Source organism: Nicotiana tomentosiformis, chromosome 11, assembly GCF_000390325.3.
Source record: "Nicotiana tomentosiformis chromosome 11, ASM39032v3, whole genome shotgun sequence".
NCBI lineage: Eukaryota > Viridiplantae > Streptophyta > Magnoliopsida > Solanales > Solanaceae > Nicotiana > Nicotiana tomentosiformis.
This window is the reverse complement of record NC_090822.1, coordinates 34,144,339-34,154,444: the sequence shown is the minus strand read 5'-3', so window position 1 is coordinate 34,154,444 and position 10,106 is coordinate 34,144,339. Positions and strand designations below refer to the sequence as shown.

The window sequence follows — 10,106 nt, the reverse complement described above, 5'->3', positions numbered from 1 at the left end:
CCTAAGATAATAAATAAATAAATTAAACATATACTATCACTCTATTTTCCTCTCTTAGATTTAAAATAAACAAATAAGTGTGTGCTTGATAATGACAAAGATCACATCTTTCTGGAAGGGTAAAAATGAACTGAGCAAGATAATGATTGAAAAATTGATGTTATTTAAATAATAATTGCTATTATTGATTTTTGTTAAAAAATTGTGACTGTTTATATTCTCCTACTTCCACTGAAAACCAGAGAGGTGTGTGTGCTCCTCTTTGCACTGAGGGAGAACCAGAAAAAAGTGGAGAGAAAACTTGTGCTTTGCCTTTTTTCTTCATCCAATCTCTCTCTCTCTCTCTCTCTCTCTCTCTCTCTCTCTCTCTAGATAACTCTATATATTTACATACATCCGTTAAACCCCAAGAGCTCCACTACCTAACAATCCCCATTTTCTTGAAAACTCCCAGTTCAAATTCATCCAAGATCCAGCCAAAACAGTGTCTGTGTGTTTTTGGGTTTGTACTGAAGGATAAAAAAAGGAAGGGGATTTAGGGAAAACTCCATAAAGATTTATTTTTTATTTTTATTTTTTTTTGTGTGAGAGAGATTTAGGAGAACCCCATAAAAATTCAATCTTTTTCTCTTTCTGGGTGTGTGTAGAAATGGCTGAAGTGAAAGGAAACAAGAAGAGGCTGTCAATAAATCTTTCCCTTTTTACCCTCACTGATCACAACGGCAGCAATAAATCTCCTAAGAAATTTGAGGACCCAAATGGTGCTGTTGTTGGGCTTGGAATTGTGGCAGCTTTGACTAATAACAGTAATAATAGTAGAGCTGCAATTCTTGCAATATCTCCAAGATCAACTAGTTCAAACCCAATCCCAATTTTCACTGCTAATAATAGTAATAATAATTGTAATAATAATAAAACTAAGAAGAAGAAGAAGAGTAAGAGGCCAAGTACTGAAGAAATGGAGATGTGTGAGGAGTACACGTGTGTGATTTCTCATGTGGGTACCAATTTGATTAAGAAAAGAGAGTATTTTGATGGTGAATTCATAGGAAACACCAACTCCCAAAAAGCTGCTACTGCTACTGTTAATCATGGTGATACAATGAAATTTAGGACAGCTGATTTCTTGAATTCTTGCTTTCTTTGCAAGAAGCAGCTTCAGGGTTTGGATATTTTCATGTACAGGTTAGAATTTCAATTTTGCAGTTTCTGCTTTTTTCTTTTCTGGGGTTTTGGTTATTGTAGTTATTAATATGTTAATGATTATATTACTGGTCTCTTTGGTAACACTTTCTTGGATCTGAGATATAAAGGCATGATTAAATTCTTTGCTAAATTTCCATTTTATGCTTCATATCTGTGTACTTCTGTTGTTACTTATTGAGAATATACTGTCACTTGCAGCTGTAAGTTTGATAAGAGGAACTAATTAAGAGTCTTTATGGTCAATTTTCCTCTTAATGAGTTGATCTTAATCACCAAAAAACTAATTGTGTACATGACCTTTTATTGGTTGTTGGTGGTTGAGCAAAATGGTTGAGTGAACTGATCATTCCATACTCTGACTGGATTTTAAGGAGAAAACCGTTTCTTCTAATGTGGCCTCTCAGAACCTTTATGTTTGATGGCTTCATGAATATCTTATCTCATTTGCTTTTTTCTTTTGCTGCCATTGAACATATATATATATATATATATATATATATATATGCAAGTTGGAATATGTCAGTGGATATTAATCTTTTTCCTTTCAATTTACTTTAGGCTGTAGTTTTTTCCTCTTGAATCTGATCTGAAATTTGTGATTGTCCAAATTCGGTTTCAGCAAGGCTTTGTTGGTTGAAGAGGGTGTTATTTCTGTATGGATTTGTATAGTTTGGGAAGAAGATACTCTGGTATTAATGAGTTGATTGTTTAGGTGAGCGTTGTCTCTTCATTTTGGAGGGGTTAGCTTGGTCACGTGCATGACAGTTTCCAAGTAAAGATCTTAGGCATGAAAAGATTATCAAAGATTTGAGGACTCACCTTGGGAAATCGAAATCTATTAGATTGTGTGAAGCGTATCGTCTAAACTTTAAAATGTTAGGGAGAAGATACACCTATTCATTTATTTGTAGATCTGTAACGAAATATTTGTTTTGTTTATTTTAGGCCTGCAATAGACCCCTCTGTTGAGACCCGAACCTAGGATTTTTTGCCTGCTATGGTGTCAAAATAAATTCTGTATGTTCGTCTAAAAGCTCTAACTATTAAGAAAGGTGACCCTTTTATTTATTGTAGGTTTACAATGAAAGTTCCACTGACCTGTGCCTTTAAATCATAAGATTATCCAAAAGTTATTAGCATGCATTCTTGTAACTTTTGTCATGTCAAGCTTCCTGACCTGCTTTGTGTAAGATGAGTATTTTGTTTACTTAGGGGCACTGACTAGCTCTGATCAATTCCCTACGTTCTTGATATCTCTCTGTTATAGGGATATTCAGAATTTGTATCTACTGTTTCCGATGACCAGTGCTTAAGATCTCAAGTGATATACCTACATTTGTACTTCTTGCAACTGTTTCTTTCTTGATCATTTGTAGTTCTTGCAGCTGTTAAGGTATTAGTACTTGCGAATTTTATAATTTTGGTCACAAATGCCATACCATAGTAAGCTGGACGCTAATCTAGCGTACTTCCCACCTTGCTTTCTGGTTTTTATTTGGAAGTTGTATTGTTAATCTTTATTAATTAGCATTATTCTTGGGCAGTTGGCATCTTCTTCCAACTTGTATAACTTAATGCTGTACATCATCTTTACATAATGGCAGGAAGAATCTTTCTCATATGTTTTGGATTAGGACATGTTTGCTTGAATTACACACTCAAGTTATGTCTCTTTGAATGTCAGTCGCTTACAATCTACTCAACTTGATTAATAATGTCAGTAGTCATGTTATTTTACTCGCTGACATGAACTATTGCATTACTTAATTCCGTGGGAAAAAAGTTGATTCTAAGTTTGAGATATTGGAAGATTGCTTCTATAAATTTAAGCAAATTAGCTATTAAATTATAACCACCAGATGGTTTTTGCGGCAACATATTGATTAATGATTATGTTCACGTAAAGAAAGCTGCTGGGTATTTTAGTTACTTGTTGCTTTCTTTAATTTGTTTGCAATCAATTTTTATATTCGTCGTCGTGCTAGTTGTAAACTTTTGTTGCTGCAAAATTAAGTTGGCCTTGCTGGAAATCTTTTAGTTAGCTTTCTCTTTCGATACAATTTTCAAACTTAGGTAGGAAAACTCCACATGGTTTTCGTTTGTTCACTAAATTTAGGCATTTTCCTCCAGGTAATATGTGACAGGAATCTCTAATACATCTTGTTTGTATATGCATGTCATGTGGTCTGTATTATTTATGTAAAGAATAATTGAGGCTAAAATATATATATATATATATATCTTTCTCTTGACTTGTTACAGAAAAAATCTTTCTTTAATCAACAAAGATCTATCTTCTGCCTTTCAAGCATAGAATAACAACTTCTTTCCTTTTAATATTTGCAGAGGGGAGAAGGCATTTTGTAGTGCAGAGTGTCGTTGCACACAAATATCAATCGATGAACACAAAGAGAAATGTGGCATGAAATCGCTTAGCGACTACTCTGTTTCTCCTTGCTCGGGTGCAATGCAGTTTTTCACTGGCGTCGCCGTGGCATAACAACTCAAAATTGTATGGTACCTTCAACTTTACATAAAATAAATAAAAGGGGCGATATATATATATATATATAGGTTTCGAAAGGTATCCCGAATAAAAATTGGTACCCACCGGCTTAGAGATGTTAGATTTTTATGTTAAGGATATTCTGAGCATGCAATCTCTGCAACTCGAAGAGTAAGAAAAAACATTCCGGGAAAAGCATGTAATGAAGTTTGGTAGAAACTACTTGGAGCCCGTTTGGATTGGCTTAAAAAAAGTAGCTTTTAAGTTAAGTGCTTAAAAGCATTTTATAAGTGCTGTAACTTGTTTTATAAATAAACAGTTACGTGTTTGGATAAAAGTGTTGAAACTGAAAACAAGTTGGTGAAGTGTTTGGAAAAAGTGTTGGTAAGCACTTTTTCTTGTTAAAATGATTGAAATATCCTTAAAGCTAACATTATACAGAATATGATGAATGATTTGATTTTAGAATATAGTTACACCAATTAAAAAAAAAAGGAAGGATTCAACGACCAAAAAAATTAAATGTTATGGAACAAAAAAAAAAGAAGCTAAAAGAACAATATTTTTATTGAGGGTAATTTCGGGATTAAGAAAAATTATAAGGGATAAGAATGTAATATCTTTGGTCAAAGCAATATGGCTTTTAAGCCAATTTCGAAAAAGTTGGATTTTTCAACTTAAATAGATTTTAACTTTTTAAAGCTTTTTTTTTTATTTCCAAACACTTCCAGTTAAAAACTGGCTCGTCCAAACAGGCTCTTAGTGAAGAGATGCACGGATTCACACAGCAATTCCAAATGTATGGTTTAGGAAGTTGGAATACTATATTGCACTTTTCGGTATGAAGTTGGAATCCAATAAGCTTTTTAGTCTCAATTCACTTGAGTGCACCGGCAATGTTCAATTTTTAATCAGATTAAGATGAGTTACAATAATAGCTAGTATCTTATTTGGTAACTCAAAGATCCAGTAATTAACTTGTTCTAATCCTAACTTGGTAACCAAAGATACAGTAAGAGTCCGTTTGGACATAAGAAATTTTTTACTTTTTTTCGAAATCAGCATTTGGTAAATTTTTTATTTTTCATTTGAAGATGCATTTTGGAATTTTTCGAAAATTTAAATAACTCCAAAAAGTTATTTTTTCAAAATTCACTCAGATCAATCACAAAACTTCAATAACAACCCAAAATTATATTCATGTCTAAACGCAATTTTAATTTTTAAATACCATTTTCACTTTTTTTTGAAATTTTGCAATTTATGTCCAAACACCCACTAAATAACTTACTTTGGAACTAGTAGCTTTAGTCCAATCATTTATTTATTTTATGAAATCTAATGAATATGTTAAATTATTGATTTATAACTCAATAACTTCAAGAAATAGATCTAAAAACTTATAAACTTCAAATCTTGGATTCGCCTCTAGACTCTATATGTGTTGCTATCCTATGTTGATGACCTAATGATGCTGTACAAATTAATTGTGCGCAAATTATGTACTCTATTAATGTATACTATAATTTAATTCGATATCTTCTTAAACTAATGATGCTGTAAATAACTCGCATTAATCAGTTAAATAAAATTTAATTGTGTGAAAATTATGAACTTTATTAGTGTATTTTACAATTTAATTAGATATCTCTTTAAAAAGTTGTTCAGGTAAACTTTTATTGTCTTTTGTTGATTATTTTGTTGAGAGTTTAAAGAAAACGCAATTTGGGAAATACTTTGATCGTATCATTTTTTGATTACTCTTTTTCAACCCCCGCCCCTTTTATAGGAAGGGCTTCCATTAAAAGAAAACAAAAAAATCTTAATCATCATGGTTTAACAAGTGAATTTCCCTGATCAGGTTTAGGCTATCCAACTTTACTTAATCAGGATCTAATTCTAATTTTTATTCTCTGTAGTTGTTAATTCGGCCGGCTGTAGCAACTAGCATGCATGTTTCCAGGTTGGTTAAGAGAATCAAAAGTAAGACTAATTATTAACAGACAAAAACTCGTAAATGTGATTTGTTTAAAATAATCATCTGCAGCTATTGGAGATTAAGATACTTTTTAATGACCTAACGAGTAATAAAATTCTAATGGAAGATTTTAATCCTTTCAATTATATATGGAATAACATAAGTTCTATTGGGGGAATGATTTTATAAATTATTTTAGTTTTATGTACTGACTTGTTCCTCATTTAATGGAAAGTTAGCAAATGTTTAATATTATTTTAGTGTATATATATAAGAACAAAGAGGAGAAATGTAAAAATTGGAACAATTTCTTATTTTATTTTAATTTAATGCCAACGAGCAGCATTCTTTAATTAGAATTTGGTTTTCTATGTCCAATTATGAACCTGAATGATTTATTGAATTTCGTCAATATTGCGTTTGGGAAGAATAGATTATCGATCATAAAATTACTTAGTGTACTATGCTACTTAGCATACTTCACAGACAACTTAAAAAATGTATAAAAACGATTACGACACAGTCTCTCAAAAAGTGTCCAGAAATGAAAGGTGTAGATATGAAGTGACAATATATATATGCAGACTTGTTCATACTCTATATTCAATATTTCATTGAATTAAGCAACTCGAATGATTTAATAAAAGGGGTTGGTGAAAAAAACCATGTTCAGTTTCAAGTACGGATGTGTGATATACAAATACAATATTTGTTAAGTGTGTTGATATATGGACGTGGAACTTAACCAAATAAGAAAAAAGGAGATAAAAATAATTTAAGGGAGACAATGCTGCATATTATTGCATAGACGAAGAATTCAATCCCATTTTGATTGTGCAATGATCACCTACTCAGATTCTATAGAATTCTTTATTATTCCATAGGTGAATATTATATTCAGGAGGTTTAGCTCATCTACTTATCCCGTGCTAATGTTGCATTTTTTGAGAGTTCAACTCCTCCTGTCCATAGGAATCAGTAATGCAAGTAGGAATGGCACGGTTGAGGGTGACCTACTTTTGACTAATACCATCCTGAATTTGCTGCTTTTCTCTACATAAATTGCATGTTCACAAAATTATACTTCTTCCATTGGCTATCAATCATATATAATTGAGTGTTTTTTAACATTTAAAATGTTAATTTGACAAGAAAGATTTTAAAAATCTGAAAGATAATTAATAGAGTTTCATGAATACAATACAGAAAATTATCTTTTGGTAAAGTTTAGATGTTTTGAACTCACCTGGCACAAGTCAGCTGCTCCAAACTACATACACCAAAATCTTATTTTTTGTATAAAAAAACTCTGCAATTACCAAAAATTCGTAGACAGTATAGATCACGTAGTGGATTGCAGTGATCTTTTTAATAATTTTTAGATAAATTTGTCTCATTTATCGAACTATTGTTTTCTCTTTCTCATAATTTTATGTATGTAAATAAGAACGGGAAGCTTTAGACATAATATAATAATAGGGCAAAAATTACTCATCAAAATTAAAAAAAAAATAGAAATTTTTTGCTATGTAAGGCGGAGCGGGTTTATGCGGGTGGAGGCGGGCGGGATGAAAACTGAAAATTTTCTTATGCGGGGCGGGTTGAAATCTTCACGGGTTAAGGTTGAACCCGCCCCGCCCCATTGCCATCTCTACAACGTCGTCCCTACACTCCTCCTGGCCCTCCTAAACAGGTCCCATAAGGGTTTGAAGGTGAATCTAAGTGATTACACTATATTTCAACATCAAAAGTTAGTTCTAGTGAAGAACAATACCTCTTTGAGGTTGTGTTGTCATTGAGGATTGGTGTGAGCAGTGTTTGGCAGAAATTTCAAGTGGTTGTTGTTGGTTTAGGTATTTATAATACTCTACTACTTGTGCTTGAAGTTGTTTGTATGTTGGTTGCATTATTTGAGCAAGATACTATAAGAGGATATTTAAAATAGTTTGAGATGCTATTATTCGTAGTTGACTGTTTTGGAAGGATTGTTCCCATGAAATATAAATGGTTGAAAACCTTGAAAAATAATTTTTATGATATTATTATTATAAATACATTATCTACATGTCGAACTTGTTGTTAGTATTGTGAATAAGAAGAGAAAGGACAATATAACAGTGGAAAGTTGTACTTCTTGTTATTGTTGGATTGTTGGGATGTTTGAGTATGAATTAGGAGATGAATAGGAGGTTAGAAGTCGAATTGTACTTAATATGATACAGGACATATTGTTAAGTTAATGGACGGATGATTTTGAGGTTAAAGGGTTCAAAAGGGATTCAATCCAAGCTTGTCACTCGTCATGTTAAATAGTAGTTTCGTTGATGATGTTTGTGCACTTTTTGTTGTGTAGACTGATTTGTGTTGTTGGGCTATTGGGTGTATTGTGGTGCTGAAAGTATATAGTTGAAGGTTGTATGTGTTCTTATTGGCTTATGGACTTGGGAAAGCAATAAAAACAGGGAAGATGCTGCCCGTTTTAATATAAAATAAGTTTGTCGTTCGTTGTACGATAGTTGCATCTTTCGTAGCTTAACGATAACATTGTTATCGTTGTTGTAGATTAAAGTGAGACGAGAAGAGTTCAACGTGGTTATTGGGCAGATGGTGATAAGGAATGTTAAGGCTAAACCTTTCCTTCATTTTGGCATGATCCCATAACTAAATGCGTTTGATAACGAAACATAAAGAGAAGTTTGTACTCCTGAAGTCATGTACATTATACTAGTCTCATAAGTTATAGTATTCTCCTTTATAGGGACTTTATATTCAGTTAAGTAAAGTCTTCTTTCATTCAAGAAAGCAGAGGGTCTATAAATACAGTATTACAGTATTTTTACCACCACCGAACTATAATCGATGGCCAGGTCCCTATTAGACAATCTCCGATCAGATGGTAAATTATATACCGAGCATATTATGGCCGAGCGCTTATGAGCGAGCCCAGAATGGCAGAGATATTGAGCCTAGTATGGTTGAACGCTTGTGAGCGAGCCTAGTACGGCCGAGAAGTTACACATACCAAGCCTTATAGAGCCGAACAACTATTTTACTTACTCTATTGAGAGAGTTGAGTCAGTATCAGCAGGTAAGCATATCTTCATATCATCTTTAACTCCCAGTCACTTTCAGTTATTATATTATCAGTTCAGTTTCATCTTTAAGTTATTCTATTTTCTTACATACTCGGGACATTATTTCGTACTGACGTCCCATTTGTCGGAGACGCTGCATTTCATGCATGCAGGTCCGGATAGATGCCGAATAGATCTTCCCAGTAGACAGAACTAAACCTTAGCTTGATTGGTAAGCTCCACTCCCCCAGAGTTACCGGGTTTAGACTTTGGAGTCCATATTGTATATTTAGGTTTGATGGGTAAGTCAAGGCCCTATCTCGACCATGATACAATTCTGTTATCGCTAGAGGCTTGTAGACGAGTCCTGTATATTTTATATGTTAGTATTGTGGGCTTGCCAACCTTGTGTGCATGTTCAGTTTGGCATTGCTGGTTGTAGACGTTCATGGAAGCCTCACCAGCCCGCACAATTATGTATATGACATATTGGGTACGTCTACCCCTCGGATGAGATAGACATTATTTCCAGATAATTCAGAATATGGCCTCGATTGTGATGATAGGTATTGTCAGCTTGCAGGTAGGCCTCGTCGGCCTAAGTTGAGGACTATTCCTCCAGAGTTCATAGTTACAGATTGGTACGCTGGGGTAGAGTATGGCACCGAGTGCCGGCTACGCCTTCCCAGGTTTGGGCCGTGACAAAGTTCATAGTCCACCCCCCCCCCCCCAAATCCCACCTTTAATTCTTACAAATTAAGTGTAATAAACTATGGGTAAGCAATATCTAATACAAAAATCAAGTAAGGATTACTTAACCCTTCAATTGTAATGAAAAGTCCTCCAAAAATTGCCCCTAGTCGAGATCCACAACTCCAAAATGAGAAAATAATCAAACCCTTCGAAATATAAAACCTGCCAGTGATTCCGCATCTGTGTATACTAGACCGCATCTGCGGTAAAAGGACCGCACCTACGATACTCCCTTGGCTCCTGACATCCCTCTTCTGCGGTCACCCAGCCGTATCTATGGTCGCGCTTCTATGCCTCCAGCATCGCAGATGCGCCCTATCTTTCGTATCTGCGGACCCAGCTCCTAGCCTCCTCCTTCGCATCTGTGTTCAAAATTCCGCCATCGCATCTGTGCACCCCTAACCGCAGGTGTGTTTGCACCAGACCTAAAATCTTCAGTCAAGTTCAACTTAACCAAAATGATCTGAGACTCATCTGAAACATACCCGGTGCCCCCGGGACCCCGTCCAATCACTCCAACCAAATCCCAAAATATATCACGAACCTAGTCGAGGCCTCAAATCACCCAAAACATCGTCAAAACTATGAA

At 34.2% G+C, this 10,106-nt stretch overlaps 1 protein-coding gene across 2 annotated transcripts; it reads left to right on the top strand.

The window, feature by feature from the left end:
- The first annotated feature begins 203 nt into the window (after positions 1-203).
- Positions 204-4,049, top strand: LOC104092549 (FCS-Like Zinc finger 14-like). 2 transcript variants are annotated; one of them, XM_009598173.4, is made up of 3 exons: positions 204-1,185; positions 2,811-2,868; positions 3,553-4,049. In XM_009598173.4, exons 1-3 carry the CDS (start codon positions 650-652, stop codon positions 3,571-3,573), a joined length of 615 nt encoding a protein of 204 aa, XP_009596468.1. In that variant the 5' UTR covers positions 204-649; the 3' UTR covers positions 3,574-4,049. The 2 variants fall into 2 exon arrangements, with proteins under 2 accessions (XP_009596468.1, XP_009596467.1); XM_009598172.4 differs by lacking the exon at positions 2,811-2,868.
- The last annotated feature ends 6,057 nt before the right edge of the window (positions 4,050-10,106 follow it).

Excerpts from the sequence above, each read along its gene's own strand:
- LOC104092549 (XM_009598172.4), top strand. The coding sequence starts at position 650 with ATGGCTGAAGTGAAAGGAAACAAGAAGAGGCTGTCAATAAATCTTTCC. Across the intron at positions 1,186-3,552 it reads TTGGATATTTTCATGTACAG|AGGGGAGAAGGCATTTTGTA; the intron begins GTTAGAATTTCA and ends TAATATTTGCAG.